This window comes from Scophthalmus maximus, chromosome 14, assembly GCF_022379125.1.
Source record: "Scophthalmus maximus strain ysfricsl-2021 chromosome 14, ASM2237912v1, whole genome shotgun sequence".
In the NCBI taxonomy this organism is placed as follows: domain Eukaryota; kingdom Metazoa; phylum Chordata; class Actinopteri; order Pleuronectiformes; family Scophthalmidae; genus Scophthalmus; species Scophthalmus maximus.
The window spans coordinates 18,929,539-18,948,293 of NC_061528.1; the positions used below are offsets into that span (position 1 = coordinate 18,929,539).

An 18,755-nucleotide genomic window follows, 5' to 3' on the forward strand; every position below is an offset into this window, starting at 1 on the left:
ACAGAGACAGAGAGGTGACTGGGTCAGAAGTGGTGCACTGTTGTGATGCAGTGTAGTCGTGGGAGGTCAGTGAGGCCTGGAGTGGCCAAGGTTGCGCGTGTGAAACGCATCGTCTGCTAACGAAATATTAGACTATCAAAGACGTGCAAAACTTCTGTGTACTTTGACAGATTAATGACATTGCAGCAAAGATATACGAAGATGTTTGAGTTAGTTAAGTTTAGAGCCTCCATTATGTCATCTGTCCACTAGAGAGCACCGACAAATTTACATTTGCTCGCTACACATTTGGTTCACAGTTTATTTATGTGATCAAAGGTTCATCTTTGTCAGGTTTTTTCTTTTAAATCTCTCAAGTCCAATTATCATTATCAGTCAGGCTCAAAATCCCAACAGAGCTCATCTACGGCAGACAACAAACATCGATGCAATTGTACACACAGTTACACACTGTAATGTGTTGCTAACACATACAGTCTACCATATGTAGACTGTAAGTGCAACTTAAAAGGAGGTGTAAGTTGCACTGGACTTCACCACTTTAAGGCCTATTGCGAGTCAGATTTTGCTGCATTGATTTTATTGCTTCAAGTGGGTGGATCAACAGAGTCTGAATCATACAGGCTGGGATGCAGCTGCATGTAATTTAGGTCTTTCTCAAACGAATGTCTTCCCAACAAAAGAACCTCTTGTAAAAAAAAATGCTATATGTGGCACTAGTTTTTTCATCACTAGGTGATGAAACGATGAAATATCATGTTACCGTTAGTTTCAGGTTTTGTAGGAAATTAGGTCCAAATTTGAGGAATGGAACCCAGCCAATTTTGATATATACACATATGTTGGCCTATCACAGAAACAGTATTTTCAAATTGGTGTACACGTAATCTGATACGTGCTGATATGATTTATTTTTTTACAAAACTTAATATAATGTTAAATATGTAAATTGCAAAGGATGTATGAAAAATATTTATATATATTCAAACCCATGTCCTTGTGACATTATGTCAAGAAAGCAGTAAAACATTTGAGAGCGTTCTTGCAGTGTCATCAGTGCCCGGCAGGGGGTAATATCTTGGCAGATCCGTTGCAGTATGTTTGCTGTAACTCCTCCCTTCCATCAGTAAAAGCTGCATACTTTATCCAACATGTCATCGACAGCTGCGGGAGCCTCAGAGATGTCTTCCCGAAAAGGCCCCAGGAACAGGCTGCATGTCTTAGTCGACTGTTGAAGTCGAGCTGAAGAGCTAACAAATCGACAGCTGACCTCATTTTGATTGAAAAGTGAGAAAGCAAAGTTAACATGTTTCTACGTGCCCTTCTTTTTTTTGTTTGTCCTTAACGTGCTTTTAATTGTTTATGGATGCACAAAAAGCCAGGAATAATAACATCACATAATGTTTTATTCCAACGTCTCTCTTATCTTCTGACTAACAATGACCCGAGCCTGAACATGTGCAGTTTCAGAGGAAATTCCAGTTTGACATGACTTCCTGTGCTGGAGTAAGAGCAGTCTGTTGCCACGAACAGAGAGAGAGGGTTTTTTTTTCCATTGTAGACAGCTATCAAACAGCCCTCTGGGCTTCCCTCGTCGCCCCTTCCTCCACACCCTTTCACATTCTCAGTCTAGTTTTTCTCTCATTATAGATTCCAGCTCTTATCCACTGTCCCTGCCTTGACTACTCTCCTCCTCCTCCTCCTCCTCCAACGTTCTCTTACACCCATGTCTTTTTCCCACTCTGATCTTCAACTGCTTTTTCCTTCGTCACCTACGCCCAGATTAAAAGTTAAAACCTTTTGACGAAATGTTGTTGTCCTCCTTCAGTCTCATCGTGTGTTTAGAGCTAATTCCAGGCCATAACAGTTTGTAAGACTTACAAACAAGAAGGAGTGTAAGGTTAAATAGAAATCAAGCCTCAGAGCCTGTACTCAGTGCTCGGATTTAGCCCAGGTAAATAGAGACTGGCATGGTCCACAACATAGTTCAAGCTGTGTAAACCAGAGCTAATGTTGCTGGTGTGGAACTGGTATGTAGCCAGGGTGAAAATGTCAATACAACAAAGCAATACAAGGTTATTTCTGCCGGATACTGTTTCTTTAGGCAAATCCCATGTGGCTTTCCGTTCATTCTGAAGTATATTTACAAAGTTCTCAGTGCGAGTCCTTAGGATATAATTTTAAATAGTGAGCTGTTATTTACCAGATTTGTTTCTTTCCACATACAATAAACAACTCAAATTTGAGCGGTAGGGATGCTTGTGAAGACTGGTGAGTAAAGGCCCTGCTTGTGACTTCAATTCAAACTAAATCATCTCGAGCTTTTGCAAACTCATTTCTCACAAAGCCTCAGAGATGTCTTCCCGAAAAGGCCCCGTTTTGGGACACGTCTCCGCAGCAGCACTTTATCCCATTGGTGAAATCATGGAGGTTGAACGGTGGCCATGAGTCACCGGCTAGGAGTAGACATTTCCACATTTAATGGGTCTGGTTCAATGTGAGAAGTGTCTGTTTGGGCAAAAACACTGACTGGACATTGCAGCCAGTGGGTAAGGGACAGCACAGACTCACATTGTGTCACAAGAATGTGCCCCTTTTTTTCCCCTGAACAACTGACTTTCCTACTGGATGTGTTTTAAAGCTGTCACAAAACCTTTGTAGATGTCCAATGCCATTTTGTAATGATGATGACATTTTTAAAATGTCTCTAAAAGGGGCAATAAGCGATTTTGCAAAAAGTTTGTCTCTCCCTTTGTTGTTGTTGTGATTTTTCTGCACTGAGGGAGCTTCGACCCCCAATACGGGAGACTGGCGAGTCCTGAGTCGTAGCGACATCACTAGCTTGTCTCTTAAGGTGTCGGAGAGTGAAGCTCAAACTCAAACTGTTTGTGCGTTCCGCACCATGTTTTTGTTTTTTTCGAAGAAATATTTACAGATTCTTACAAAACATCTATTGCTTTGGAATCGCTTACTGCCCCTTTAATACCTAGAATCTCCTCAGCTCTACTTTCTCACTCATCTCACTCACATTTTCATCACCTCTGATTTCTTCTTCGCAGGACACCAGTGAATCACACTTGACGCCGCTCCCAGCTAACACACATATTCGCCTCACACACCGTATGAGTGTGATTGCAGATGACATATGAAGAAACCCCATACCCTCGGCTGAGATTTGGCAGTGCTGTGCAGTGGAGACACCAGCACAGTGTGTGCTGGATCTCTACTAAGCCTAATATTTTCCCCCCTGAACGCAAGGCTCGTAGTGAATATCCATTGTTTGTATAATTAAAGTCCTTGGAACATTCATTTTAATGATTCATTTTGTCTGAGATCATCACCGCTTTAAGACTTACTGGTATAGAAATATTAAGCACATGAGAGCAGGCATACAAGCCTCGACACTGAGCAGTGAATTAAAAGTATCATTACATTTAACACACTGCAGAAATGCAAGCATTGCTAGAGTGGAGGACCACCTGGACTCAGAAGTACTTTGCCGCACTAACATGAGGCATTTCACTGTTAAGTCAATCAGCTGTCCAACAAGTTGTTAAGGGCCTAAACATATCTTTGGCCACATTGCTAACCCTCGTCACCCACCAGCGGCCATGGGGCACCACTGGTTCACCCTCAGAAGCTGTAACATGCAACCGAGCTACAACTTAAGAGTTTAGGCCAAACCACAACCCGCAATTATGGCCGACGGTCGCCATTTTGTGGCATTTAAACAAGTAGGTGTCAGCGTAACGTTTAAGAACGATACAGACATCAGAAAGCCACATCAAAAATATTTGTTCCACTTAATTGAAAGACATTATCAGTTTTACGGCAAGACAGAGTAAAGCTACATCCGACACATACACACATTACCTATAATGACAATAATTTTTAATTACTGACAATGAAACTCTTCACCACGGGGAGAGAGAGCTTCCCAGATGGGACATAAAATTGGAAGATTAAGAGCAATTACAGCGCTCTTTGAAAATTGTCACCAGGGGAGAGACAGAGAACATGTACGAAGGCAAGTGCCATATAACACTGAGACCTGCCAACCTACAGAAAGCTCCGGAGGGCAAAAGTCATCCCGATCTCCCGGAAAGAAACGACAACCAGCTGTACAAACACTGCTCAGGCAAACTTCACTGTGCACCAGCGATGGCCGACTTCTCGGAAGTATTAACTTGACGGTCATGATTGCTTTCCTGGTATTCGTGGATGGACAATATTACTTCTTAATTGTGGGAAGAAATAATGTGAGCCTGTGTGAGATGTCAGCTAACAATCATTACTTTTGTGAACAATTAAAGGCACTTCCATGAAGTGTGAGGAGTGACAAGAGGCAGAATAAACTGTGGAGGCAGAGGGTGAGATATCATTTAAGGCCTTTCCCATAATGCAACTGATTAGCATCTATAGCCCCTCCCTGTCTGCTATTTGCTGACTTCTAATAATCTTAACATTGCCAGTTTTTGTGAAATTGACTTGACTATCAAGATTTAGTTTTTTCTAACTTAGGAAAGCATTTTTCGAGTGGAAGAGAGCTGTGACTGATGGAAAAGAGAGCATCTCCCTTCTTTCATCATGGGTAACGTGAGATGGCCGGACGATAAGATGGACGAGCCCACAGCCTGAGTGAGGAATCAGAGGGGCCTCTGGGAGTGTGAGTTTTGTGTTTCACACATGGCCACTGGAAGATATATCAGGATCAAATTGCCGCCGCCATCAACGGCTATCATGGCTGTCGGGACTGCAGGACAGAACGCTTCTGCAGCTCACATATTCATACTACACTGCCCTCCGCTACCTTGGCAAACCCATGTGATGTCATCCACTTGGTTGCCGGGGGTCTCCAGACCCTGCACCCCTGATGACTGATTGGCACTGAAATTGTCCTATTTTATTGTATTATTTACTTTTTGTAGGTATTTACTTTTCTAACTAAGTAAATTGAACCTTTGGTGGAGAATCGGTGTAGCACCCCCTTCATTTTCAACTTTTTTTTTCCCGACATAGGACAACATAGACTTGTGTACCCATGAACTGTACAAAAATCAACTGGAATTGGTTTAATTTATTTCACGTGCAAAGTTACCGGCCAACCACTTGCTCTGTGATTAGTATAAGTATAGCAGCTCTGGCATATTTTTAATCAGAATGAAATTCAGACGATTACAGCACTCGGGGAAACCCAGCCCGTTCTGTGTTTGCGTTGTCCTGTCATCCTCCCACACGGACAGGCTGAAAGGATCACAGGGGAGACTGGTGAGTAAGTGCCAATCAAGCAGTGGGAAACCTGCCGGGAGGAGGCATAATTGCATGGCTTTTGAACAAATAGTTACTTTAACTTGAACCTGTGGAGGTGTCCAGTGTTGAGATGAGGGAGATTATACTGTATGCTCTCAGGGTGTTTGGGCAAGCCAAGAGCGAGCGAGGACCACATCTCTCCATGCTCAAGTCACACTAAAGCAATATTGACACGTGATGTCTTTCATCAGCCATCCTCCCCTTTCTAATTATCTCTCAGGCTAAGACAAAAAAAAAAGGGGGAAAAAAAGGAAAGATATTTTCCGACTACTGCCAAAGCGACTATTTTAACATCTGGAAGTCATCCCCCCCAACCCACGCCTCCATTTGCTGACTGCAATAATTTGGTTTATAAGCAGTTCCCATGGAGCTGTTCTTCTAGGCACAGCCAGCATTAAAACTCTTATCAGCTCCATCGTCTGTGCCACCAAGAGATCCCAGGTTCAGAGCCAGACACCACACATCAGACAACTGATTCAACCTGGTCCTCCTCCAACCCGAGACGATGTACAATCCCGTGAGCGCGACCCCCTTAAACTCTGGAAGAAAAGGGGCGTGTAATCAAGTCATAGCTCAGAAATGCAGCATGTGTTTATGATCAAAGCCGTCTGTGGACCTGGTTGAATTCACATGTTTGGACATTTCAGCTTTGCTAGAAAACAGCCCATTTGTTGCAATGTCAGTGATGTGGCAACAACAACTGGAAGCAAATTTAGAGGACGGTGTGAGGTTTTTGTTAATTTGGAATAGCAGATTTTTTATTTATTTTTTGCATTCAGTTTCGGTGCTTCGCTCGGTGAGGGAAAACTTTTTCAGGTTGATTCGCTTTATGGTCGTGGTGGCTATCAAAAACCTGGTGACAACCAAATATACGTAACTCTGCCAACATACTAAAGTACACCATTGGTCTCACAAAGTGTTTGGTCTCTTTGATGTAAGGCGCTAAGTGGCATCTTTGAAGATGTTTTACAGCTAAGTCAGCGTCTGGGAGGAATAATGTTTAAACATGCACACACACAAGGGCCTGATTCTCTCTGGTTCAACTCTGGGCGCAGAGTCCTGCTTTTTGTTATTGGAGTCAGTTGCTGTTTCCCCCCCCCCCCCCCTTTTCCATGTTCATGTCTTTAAACCTTACTCCAAATATTATTTGAACACCTCTGCTTCTCCCATTATACTGTAGGCTGGAGGTTTTGTCCGAGGGCTATACTATATTTTTGATCCCGTGATCTGTGCTGGCGTCACCATTTCCAATTGTGAGCTTAAAGTCTGCTCCTTGATCTTATTTGCCAACTTATATTCTTCTACAAAGCAAACTTAACGCACATGTGCAGGCATAAGGCTTCCATCGGGAGCTGTATAACTGTATTGACCAAAATTTGCAACATTTGCTTTAAACATGTTTTCAGTCTCGAGGCAGTATATGTTCGATTTCCAAATTCCAGTCAGAGCCCTCAGAAATCTTTCCAACAATCTCAGAGACCTACGTAGATTAATTTCTGAACTGACTGAAAAATGTTGTGCTTATAGACTTTTCTGAGAGTATGAATCTACCTATGATTATGTCGTTTCATTAACATTCAGCAATACTTAATTTGAGATTGCAAAATGCCATATAAAAGTGCAAATTAAATAGCGTGACACCGGTAAGTGAAGCCATGACCACGAACAATACTGCACCTCAGGTCTGTGTTCGTCACGCTAAAAGTACGTAATAAAGTTTATTGGGGGATTGTTCTGGGAATGTCTAGCTATATTACATCACATTAATTTTGCTGTCGTTTTTGTCCAACGCGACTTACAATCACCAAGGCAGGTAGCATTAAGGGCCCACACTGGAATGACCAGGAATCAAACCCCCCAACTTTTTGTGCCAAAGTCAGCTTTCAATACCAATGAAATCTGCCCCCCCCCCCTTCTCTCTCACACACATACGTTGTTTCGAGACGCTGGCAAATCACATTTTCCCTTTAGTCTACAGTCTACACAATCCATGAACTTTCCACTGTTTTTATTTGGTCGAAATGCAATCACCTCACCCACCACTATTCCATGGAAAGAAGCCCGCAAGATCACTGTGTAGTTTCACATGAACAAATATGGACAGAGTCAGTTTCTCAACAGGGGTGGAGGGGCTGATTTAAACACAGCCTCCAAGAACTACTTGAGACAAACATAAATTAATTCACAGGCGTTTCCCCCGGGGTCATGTCGGAGCAGTAAAGTTTGGTAAAGCTGTAACTTAATTCATGGTCATGTAACATATTCCCTTTTTAAATCACTGCAGTGTTTCCCCATTCTTCAAATGGCAGTATTATGTGTTAAATAAGATCATTTCTTCAACCCAGTTTAACTGCACACAAACGGTATGAGACATATTTCGTGGTCTGTGCTGCATTCACCACAAGGTGGTGCTCTATCTGGTCCCCACGCTATCACAGGACTGTCTCTGCATATTGGGGAACTGAACTTAAAAAGCATTTTACTTGAAGACCTCTTTTAGTTAATGATATAATGAAAGAAAAACTTAAATGGGGAATGGCAGTTTAAACCAATAAACAATGCTGTCTGCTGTACTGCTCAATGCCAAACTCCCACAGGGGCCCCATCAAATGAACTTTCCACAGCTCAGTGTGGGCCATGATGACATCATATGTAGAATCAACACAGTCCCCGTGACGACAAAAGAAATCAAGCACTCCAGCCGAGGAAAAAAAATTGGGGGAAGCACAGTTCAAGTAAAACAAGAACACTCAGGTGTTCCAGCTCTCTGTGTTTTCCAGCTGAAGAAATCTGCAGCCGCACACATCTCAGTGACTCAGAGAATCCAATAGCATCTCTGCTTCTCATGTCTCCTCACATCTGCCCTGAATTAAAGTGCAGTCTGTGTTCCCTGAGAGGCACATGAACTGAAATTCTTTTTGCAGATGTACAATGTAGACTGAATGGATGTTGGGGGGGGGGGGGGGGGTTGGTAACACTTAATGAATGTTCCAAAGTGGTGGGGTGGTGCGTGAGTGGATGTAAAACCGCAAAGGTGCTCATTTCCCTCCTCTGCACATTTTCAGTGCCTGACGGTGACATCACTTTGCAATCACTGACAGATGTCCACAGGACTGTTTCCTGACACACAGGGCTCATTTGCCAATTGCAGATAATCCACAGTGGAGCTACTCTCGTCTTTTATGACTTTTCTCTGAGCTACACATACTCTTCAAATAGTAAGGACAATATCAATCATGTTATGTATTCAGCTGCTATTCACTAGGAAAAAAAGGTCAGTTCTTAACAAAGCAATAGAACAAAATTCAAGTCACCATGTACAAGGAGAATTCACTTTGGCACAACTTAACCAACTAACAATGTAGGAAATGAACAGTATCTGACTTAAGTAAAGTAACTTCTTCCTTAATGAGGAGCAGACTAAAAAAGTCAAAAGCAAATTTTTGAAGGTCAGCCAACTTCACACATACCCAACAGCAATTATGTGTCAAAGAAAACAGAAGAGGGGTTCACTTACCACTGGTCGCGTCTTGACATGTAACAATCAAAACCTGAGCTACGGAGAACACCAGAAAAAGGAAAGTCCTTAAATGCACAAAGCTCATCATGTCCATTAGAAAGACATGAGCCTCCCTTGTGTGCAGAGAAAAAAGAAAAAGAAAAAAAATTGCTCAGGTTATCACTGCACCACCATGGATACAAGAGTGCCTCTCCTTGTAAGCAGCAAGCAGACCCAGCCCAGACTGCGTGAGTGCTTTTTTTTTGTGTAGTTACAGCTTTAAATGAGAAGAATGCTGGCGGGCCTAATTTTCCTCCCCCTTTTTTCAGCCCTCTCCCTTAACCATCCTCTCACAGGCTTTTGTGGCTGTGGGAGAACTACACCCATGTTCACAAGTTCTCATACTTTCCAGTGATTCTTTCTGTCTCGTGTCGCTGTACTTCAAAGTGAAATCTTCTACACTTGGACTCACAGGTGAAAAAAAGAGATGCCGGTGAACAGATAAGGGGTAAAAAAAACAACAACAACATGACTTTGCTTGTTTGCTTAGATGTCAATGATTTTTTTGCCTCTCTCCAGAGGTGGTTGCTAAGCAAGATAATAAAAGAGCTGTTTTATTGCAGTCTGTGGGGCACCAAACAAGACACACAGAAAGCTGAGAATACGGGGCAATTATACGCAAGAATAGAGTTTTATAACTCTTGTTATTTTCTGATGAGAAATTTCAGTCAAGAATTTGGAGCACCCAAGACTGCTAGACAACTTGTTTAGTTAGACTGTCCTGAATGGACTGTCCTGAGTGACAAAAAGAAAAGTGCAGAAGGCAGTCTGAAACTGTGTGACAGTCACTTTGGGTGGTCGTGACTGTAGGTGGTCATCCCAAAGAATCCTGAGTGTAAATTTAGAGAGAAATCTGAGGTCAGCACCTCTTGACTAATTTGACTCATTCCATGTTCTGGGCGAGAACATGGAAACCAGCCATGGCGTCAGTGCAAGTTTTAATCTGATTAAAGTGTAAAATTTAACTTATATAAACTTTAAAGCTTTAGGTTAATGGTACCTTAACTGTAGGTTAATGATACCTTAACCTACAGTACCATAATAGAGGTACAAATCATGCCAAATTCCAGTGTACATCTAATATGTAGCTTGTATACAAACAAGCCAGAGACCGATTGATCCTGCATCTGTCAAATGGGACTACTTGGAATGAAAAGCTATTCCTTTTCCCTACTCAGTGACATCGAGGGATTTCGTAGTAGTTCAGCTCTGCAAGTCATTGAAATGGCTCATAAAGAATTAGCATTGATTCATCTTTGGGAAAATAAAAAGAAGGGGGGGGAAGGCGGTGGGGTTTCCCTGTGGAACAATTTTTTCACGTCCTCATTCTTATATGGTGAATCCTGATTAGGAACAATAAGTAATCTGGACACAAACAGGATGTTACTATGTACACAAATGTATGTATTTTAAACAACAACTCAGTCATCTCAACAGAGGAGCCACGTCAGCACAACCAATTTTTAATAGTGTAGATATAAATCAGGCCAAACAAACTCATGTGGTTAAATAAATATATTAATATTGAATACACATCTGAATCTATCTGCCTGTTGAAATAAAGTCACATTTATAATTGCTCTAAAAAGATGAAATAGACAACCAGTAATGAAAAATCTGAATAACATCAGACAAATTATGTGACCACTAAGACTAAATTAAGGGATTTCATTGGCCCTAGGAAAATTTAGAATATGCCGAGCCTTATGTTAAGTTCACATTTATACACAACTAATTGCAATGGCACCAAAGTTTCTTGCCTGAGCTTCGCCACACACTCTGAACTGTGTGACAGGAAACAGCTGTGTGTCATGTTCAAAAGGTGCTAAAAGCGTCAGGTGATTGACTTTCCATCAGACAGTGTGTTTGTGTGAGTGTGTGTAGAGGGGGGGGGGGGGGGGGGGGGGGGGGGGGGTGTAAGAGACTACAGCAGAGCTAATGAGAAAGACAGCTGTTTTCTTGTCGGCCCTGCCCACAAACCAGGTCAGCCAATTCAGGGTCCCTCTGCTGCAGGACTCACACAAAACATTTTCTCCGAAAACTGGCAGATGAAGTTAGCCACTGGCTAACACTGCCGGTTGCAGCCTGTTTGCCAAAGATTTTGTCATTGCAGAGACTGTAGCCAAAGGGAGTGTAGGTGCTCTGGGAATCAGTTAGTGTAAATCATGGTTAGTCCCCTGTGGTGACAATACACGATTGCTTTGCAACTGATTTTGCCAAAAGTAAACAACATTAAGCTGCATTCAGATCTGGGTGCCTTTCTACTTGTACTTTTTTTACCAGGGAATCATTGCATTAATTTACAATTAAACTATTTACAGTTTAAAGTTGTTTAATTTTCTCGTGTGACTGTCAGCCCCAAGACCATTTCTTTCTACTTTAAGTAAATCGTTAAAAACAGGTTCCAACTGTCTTTTGAAGTGCAGGTTAAATAAGTTCCTGAAACAGCTGGGAACTATTGTTTCTAGCAAACAGAAGTCCATCCCTTCATCTAACCATTACTGCTTATCCTTTGAGGGTCTCAGGTGGGATGGAGCCAGTCCCTGCTGACACTGGGTGAGACCCTGGAAAGGTCACCACTCTGTCACAGAGCTGACATGTTGGGCCTTCCTCAAACTGGACCCTTCCCACTGCCGCTCTGTCACACAGTGTAACACCCTCCTTTGAGGTGTAGGGTACAAGTACAGCAGCGAGCTTCAAGATGACACTTTGCTTTCTACAGCAGAAACAGAAGCTTTTCATAACCATGGTTACTCTCAAGCTTGTTTGGTGGCATTTCTTAATAAACATCTTCTCGTTTTTAATAATTTGGTTTTTGCAATAGTTCCTATAAATATTCAAGAATTTACAAACAAATGAACAAGAATCTTATGAAAATTATCTGAAAATAGCTTGCATGGGGAAAAATAACAACTGATAGGTCAAACTGTCCAACTGTCACCATGAGTGCCCTTCACAAGACGCATGCCAACTGCAATATTTTGCAGCACAAAGCAGTTGTGTTCTCCCCTGGCCATCATGCAATGACGTTTAGCAGGTAGGCCCACATGAATACATTGTGAATGATATAATTCGTGTTGCAGTTGAACAGAATAATTTCAAAATAATTGTCAGGTTTAATTTTTATCTTCATTTATAATTGCTCTAAAAAGATGAAATAGACAATCCATTAATGAAAAACCTGAATAACATCAGACAAATTATGTGACCACAAAGACTAAATTAAGGGATTTCATTGGCCCTAGGAAAATGTAGAATATGCCGAGCCTTATGTTAAATTCAAACTAGCTGGCAAGAAGTTATCTAGTTTAGATTTTAAAAGTAGTACAACAAGAATTTTCGGGTATCAGTCTAACCGTGACAAACTGGCCCTAACACCCAAAAAATAGAAGTGTACATTATGAAAAACTACATATTCTGGTGACAACGATCTTTACTTCTGTGGCTATAAATAGCTATAAACATATATGCACATTTGGTCAATTTCTAAAACTTGCTGCAAACTTAATCTGTTGACGCTTGTAGTTTTTTCCATTGTTCATAATATGAAGCTTTTGCATGCACACTGTACATCTACCCTACTTCTTGTCAGAGGCCTTGCTGTCCAACAGGCATCAATCTACAAATCAGGGTTCTTTTTACATAAATGCACAGAGTCATGAACAAATGTCAGGTACTATCATTATCCTGTCAGCACTAACAGTCACATAAAAAAAAGAAGGATTATTACAATTTCAGATTTCAGGAGTTTTGGAGATTGCTATCCAACACTGCTTCCTGCCTTATACGCTTGACTTTCCTCTCCTTTGTTCATACAGAATGAAATGGTGCAGGTTGGATAGGCTGCAGGATATCAATCAGGTCAAGGTTATAAATAATGTGGCCAGAATGGAGACTTGGCATTGGCAGGTGTAACATTATATCTTCGTCTTTTTCGACATGGAACATGGAAAAAGAACTGATTTATCCCAGTGCATAAGTAAATATATGGCCTACTTGGTTTGAGGCCACAGTTTTCTTGCTCTATCCATTCTTCTTGATTAGTAAATCATTAACATACATGTTATATCTGTGGTGTAGAAACATAAAACTACATGTGCATATGCATGGTAAAAGATATAGCAGAATGATAGAGGCACAGTTTACAACATGATCTCCTCTTCCCTCTATTAAGCATATATCCTTTTATTGCCATGACTCGTTTACCAGCATGTTAATTTTCTGCTTTGAGGCTTGTGCTTGATTTTTCTTAGTTTTGATTTATTCATTTACATTTAGCTCATTAAGTTAGTTGTCAGCTCTCAATAAGAGGATTTATTTGCTTGCACTGGTATTATTGTTTTTACACTAAAAACTTAACTTAGCCTTGGCAGCGGACTGATATGACAATAGCCCAATGTACCTAATATAATCTTTGAGGAGCAGAAGACATTGGCAGGAAAAAAGTAATTCCCTACCTTAACTGCAGTGTACTCCTTCCAACAAGCCTCCATCAACTGGCAGACTGGTTCCTCGTTGTCTCTGTCGCAGCAACACTGCAAATTTTCGTTGTGTGGCAAACACTACAACAATGTTAACGCTGGAAAAATTGCTAAATTAGCAAAGGGGCACTTAACGTTAGCAAGGCACACAGAACCTTATGCTAGCAAACAGACCTTTTTTCACAGCAGACATTTTGACATGAAGTAGTAAGTAAACACAGGTGTTACTCACTTTATTCAAAGCGCTACCTCTGCCGTGAAAATGGTCTATTGTCTCTCAATGTAAGCTAACGAAACCCTTGGTTAAAATTAAGTTAGCATTAAGGTCTGCTGACATTATGGTACAGATGCAGCTTCTGAGCTCAAACTAATGACAAAACATTTCTGATTTACATTTAAAATGACACCAACCTTCAAAATAAAGTAGAATGAAATATATACTGTAAAATGAAATAAAACACTCTTCCTCTTATTCAGCAAGTAGCTAAGACATTTTCAGCAGTACTTTTTCATACTCATAGTAGGAAAATGTGTAACTAACATTAACAATTAATTAGAATCAATACTTTACTTTAACCTGTGCTTTTCCTACTCTTACATGTCGAAATGTCTAATGTGAAAACAGCCTCCATAAATTTAACGTTCCTCTCTCCCCGTCTTCCAATATTCGGTATCTAAGCTATTCATTTTTTCTAAATATTTTGCGGACTTTTGCCAACATTGCAGAAAAACATTGGCGTATTTGCTGTCTTTATATATTTTGAAGGGGCCTCCTGCTTTCCCACAACCTGACGCCAGTTGTAGGGGCAGATATTTGTGTTCTTCTCAACCCAGATGTAACTCTTTAAGTGTAGTCCCACCAGGGATAAAGAAGGGCTCCTTGTTTGTGTTGTAGCCAAGCTCCAAGCTTGAATTACAGTTGATGAATATACAGTATTTGTTTTTCTTTGCGATATATACTTGACCAGTTTCAAGATCTCTGAGCGAGTGGCTACACAGGCATTGTATATTAATTTCAAAGTATGGATTTATTCACACATTTTATGAAACATCAGCATATTCAATAGCCATGAGATACCAAACACATATGCCTTTTCATTAGCATCACATAAGCTTTGCTTACACAACTTTTTCTGAGACACTGGTGACAACATAGATGTCTGGAAGCCCACAGACTAATCCATAGTAACTGTTGCTCATACAATGAATCAAATAATAGACACGATGTATAGTTTGTTAGACAATTAGTTGAAACCCTGATATTGATTTCCGTTGGTTACACTCCTGTTATTGTTCCAAGCAAAACACATGCAACAACAACTTCTGCTGTTATTCTAGTGTGAGGCAGGGTTGGGGTCAGGTTGCATTGTACTGGGTTTGCAGCATTTCAAGGAGGCAGACCTTGATTTTCATCCAAGAACATTATGTAGGACAAGGCCGTTGTAGAAGGAAGTAGTTAAGAAAAACTGGCTTCATCCTTCATTTCACTCTACCGTCTCCTCCCTTAGAAATAAACTCCTCCTGTTTAATTAATTTTTTTCCCTTGTGATGAAGAGTAGCATCTGTAGAGTGAGATGGTATCCCATGATGGCCAACCAAAGCCCTAGGTCCTATAACTGTGCCGAAACTGTGCAACTGCATATGTCACACATTCTCCTCCCCCTATACTATATTGACATAAATTAATATGAATAGGCAATTTTTGGTTTGTGGTCTCAATATTTTTCTGCAAACAAAATATGCAATGACTGTATATTCTGTGCTCCCCTTACAGACATTCTAGGTGCACATCGATCAGATGGTATTGACAGACGTAGCAGGGGAGCTTTTTTTAACTTTAACCAGAGAAAGGAAATAATTAGCAAGGTCTAAGTCACCAAGTCTACGCTTGCCAAAATATTGCAATAAACAGACTGCAGACAGAGCTCACACACCACCAGAAAGCTTACTATTCCTCAGAAAGTAACTGTCCATTACCATCAACTACCATTGTTTCAACCACGGATTTTCAAAGATCACATTTTAATCCACAAAACAGAATTCCTTTTACTCCTGCTGTTGTCTTGTAAACTAAGCTATTGGACTTGACAGGAAGAATGTTGGAGCAGATGGAGTGCACATGGTGCCTATTGTTAAATGGGAACTCAATGTTGTATCTGAGAATATATGATCCTGACAAACAATCACACAGAGATGAAAAGAAACCAGTAGATTACTTAGATTTTTCTAAATACCTGACACAGGTGCATTATAACAATTATATCAATACTAATTTTATTTATAAAGCACTTTTCTAAATAAAAAAGCATACATTTGAACGAATAGTATTAGATACTATAACAGAATAAGTTTTGAAAATAAAAAAAATATTTATAGTGACTTTTCAGCACGATTTAAAAGCAACATCGGTGAGCCCTGGTGTTCAAGGGACATATACTGACCATTAACATTGTAGCAGTCGCAATTACCCATAGAGCAAATCCCTGCACCTCCCATTATGTTCAATGCCAACATTTTTATATATTTTTCATGTTAGTGTCAGTATGCCTCATCAGAACTGCTTGCGTTAGAACTTCACACCCTCAGCACACCACAACTGGCCAGCTGTGTGGAGATAAGAAAGCATTGAGGGTTCTGGCTCACTTTTAATGTGAGCAAACTTTTCATGAGTACAATACGATGAAACTCTTCCAAGAAAGACTGCCCCCCGCCCCCCGCATGTCTTCTCATCTCTACTGTTGGCTGTCTAATGAAGTAATCCTATGAAAAAAAGGAAAACTCTGCCTTTGATAGTGTTATTGATTCAAGCAGACTGTTCTAGAGTCTAGAGGCTCTGACCACAAATGTATAAATACATGTATTTGAGGACTTCAAGAAGAAACTTATTGGCAGGCTTGAGGGTACATTCTTGAGTATAAGTCCAAAATGTAGGTTGGAGTTGAGCCATTGACCACTAATATATGATTAGAAAAAAATGTCATAAAACAAATTCTTAATTCGGTTGAAAACCTGTCTATCTTTGGCCTCTGATAAGAACCTGATTGCTGTTTGGGACCAGTGGGTTTTGCTAATACCAGAGAAAACAAAGCAGCAATATTGGATTTTGGATACATATATTATCATGGATAAAGTTTGTGTTTTGACCTAGAGTTTCTTGCTGTTTTTTGGTCCCAGTTTTACCTAAAATCCCACAAAACCTTTTTTTGTATGAAACTGAATTAAAAGAGCTGAGCGGACAGGCAGAAAGCAGTGACAGAATGAATTTTGGCAGTGTAAGCTGTTAGTGGTTTTGCTACAGCAGAAACAACTCCCCTGTGCTATCTCCTACTTGTCCTGAAATTAAGCCTGAATCGATGGCTGCCAAGACTGTGATGACTCCCCCCTCTTCAAAAAAACCCAACATGTAGTTTCACGGTCCTGGCATCTGCAAAAGTCATCTCGCCCCATCCCCCCATCCCCCCCACTCGAAACCCAGAAGACATTTGAGGCCAACAAAATAGAGATAAACACAGGAGACCACTGGAAACTGGAACGTCTGATTTCATTAACAGAGAGGAAAATGCCCATTACAAAATGTCGAACCCAAACAATATTAACCCAATATAAATAAATGTATATATATATATATATGTTCTGGTGGAACTACAGCCATAAATTATATAATATATTTGTTGCAATGTAAATCAGACATTAGTTTTTTGTGGGATTAATGAGGCACAAAGTCTTTATGTCTTACAAAAGCTGTATTGAAACATTGCAGAGTTTTTACAATTTCACACCCCCCACTTTGGCTTTTTGGCCTCAACAAATACCCGTAAGGTTCATGTAATTGAGGATTAAACCCTTCTCACCATAATTATCTTCTTTGATCATGTAATCCAAGAGTCATCTGGCCTGTAGGGGTATGTTGTCTTTAGCATGTATCACATTTCCGTCAGGTATAAGCGCAGGAAACTTTGTAACCTACACCAGGGGCCCTCCCCGGTGCCCTCGTGAACACTGCATGCTGTTGACCAAGGGTCAACATCCTTTACCCCAAAGAGAAATTAATTGTTTCCTCAGACTTCCTGTGAACTCTTCATGCAATAGCACAGCACCCTTAAGAACAGGCCAAATAAATCCTTTTGCCATGAGATATATTATTTTGTATGGTATATATATTCAAGTATGATAAGAATCTTCACAATGCTATATATTTTAGACAAATGATTGAATGTGCTTTAGAATAACATTAAAGCAAGATTAATAGATATCTCCTCTCCACTTTGGGACCCACAATTATCATACTATGAAATTCATAAACTGAAGGTACCAGCAGCCATGGAGCACAATATTAACATTTATTTTTGGAGCCATGTTTGTGTTTTTGCTTTGTTTTGATCTCCACCAACTCCTGAAAGAAAGTTCAGGCTCAGTAGCTGGTAAATGCTCCTCTATGCTAACCAGCTAGCAGCTTTTAACTGACTGTCATTTGGTGCTGGAAAGATAGCGTGTAGTCAGTAAAACATTTTTTATTATTATTATTTTCTGAAAACAGCTGCCTGCTGTTCTGTCTGGAATGCTGAGTGTAGTAAGCGAACAGTTGTGTGATGTGCAATAGAAAAACTTGCAAGAAACTAAAATGATATGTAGTGGGAATTGCGATTATACTTTATTTTTCTCTCAATTACTCCTTATGTTTCATGTACTGTAAAAAAGTATGTCTATGAACCAGTGTCATGAATTCAGATTAGAATTCTTTCTTATCATATTCATCTTCTCTGCTGCATCTAACATCTCATTAACTAATATTTGGCCACCTGGAGCAATTGGTCCGGCTGACACTTTAACAAATAAAAGTATGGATGGACTTTTTAGAAAACAGGTTCCTCTTTATACATCCTGCCAGCGCAACATTTGGCTTATTATTCATTTTGAGTTGTCTTTCTGGCCACCTGATGGACCTTAGACCCTGTTCATGCTCTCTTTGGTTCTATTCTGACCTCCAACAATCCCCAAGACATTTGGTTACCTTACTAGATACTCCACTGTGTTAACCAGCTAGTGGCTTAACCTTGACTGTGGGGCAGTCAGCATACAGTGGATTTATATGTGCTTTTTCACTTGAAATCTCCGTCTGTTGTGGTTAGAAATGCGGTTGATGAGAACTGAATTTGTAAAAGAGAGCAGCGAGTAAAAGAAGGCTTAAACAATTTGGTAGAGCTGGGTGTGAGAGCAGATTTGGGATATACTTTTTATACTACTCTTTTGGTTTTGTTATTACATGCCACTGTCCACATAAAATGTAGACTTTTTAAGTTCTGTTAAAGAAGTTGTTAACAAACTTTTGATCAGTGTGGGGAGGGAGTGGGAGTGGGCAGCGTTGTGTAATCCCTTCAGGGAGATTTGTGAACACTGTGTCTATT

General features: G+C 40.4%; 1 protein-coding gene across 1 annotated transcript in view; it reads right to left on the minus strand.

The window, feature by feature from the left end:
- Positions 1 to 9,075, minus strand: part of col5a2a (collagen, type V, alpha 2a) — a 36,077-nt gene extending 27,002 nt beyond the window's left edge. The window contains exon 1 of the mRNA XM_035651357.2: positions 8,828 to 9,075. Within this exon, the coding sequence (XP_035507250.1) occupies positions 8,828 to 8,924 (97 nt within the window). The 5' untranslated portion in view covers positions 8,925 to 9,075. The remainder of the gene's footprint in view (positions 1 to 8,827) is intronic.
- Positions 9,076 to 18,755: the final 9,680 nt, after the last annotated feature.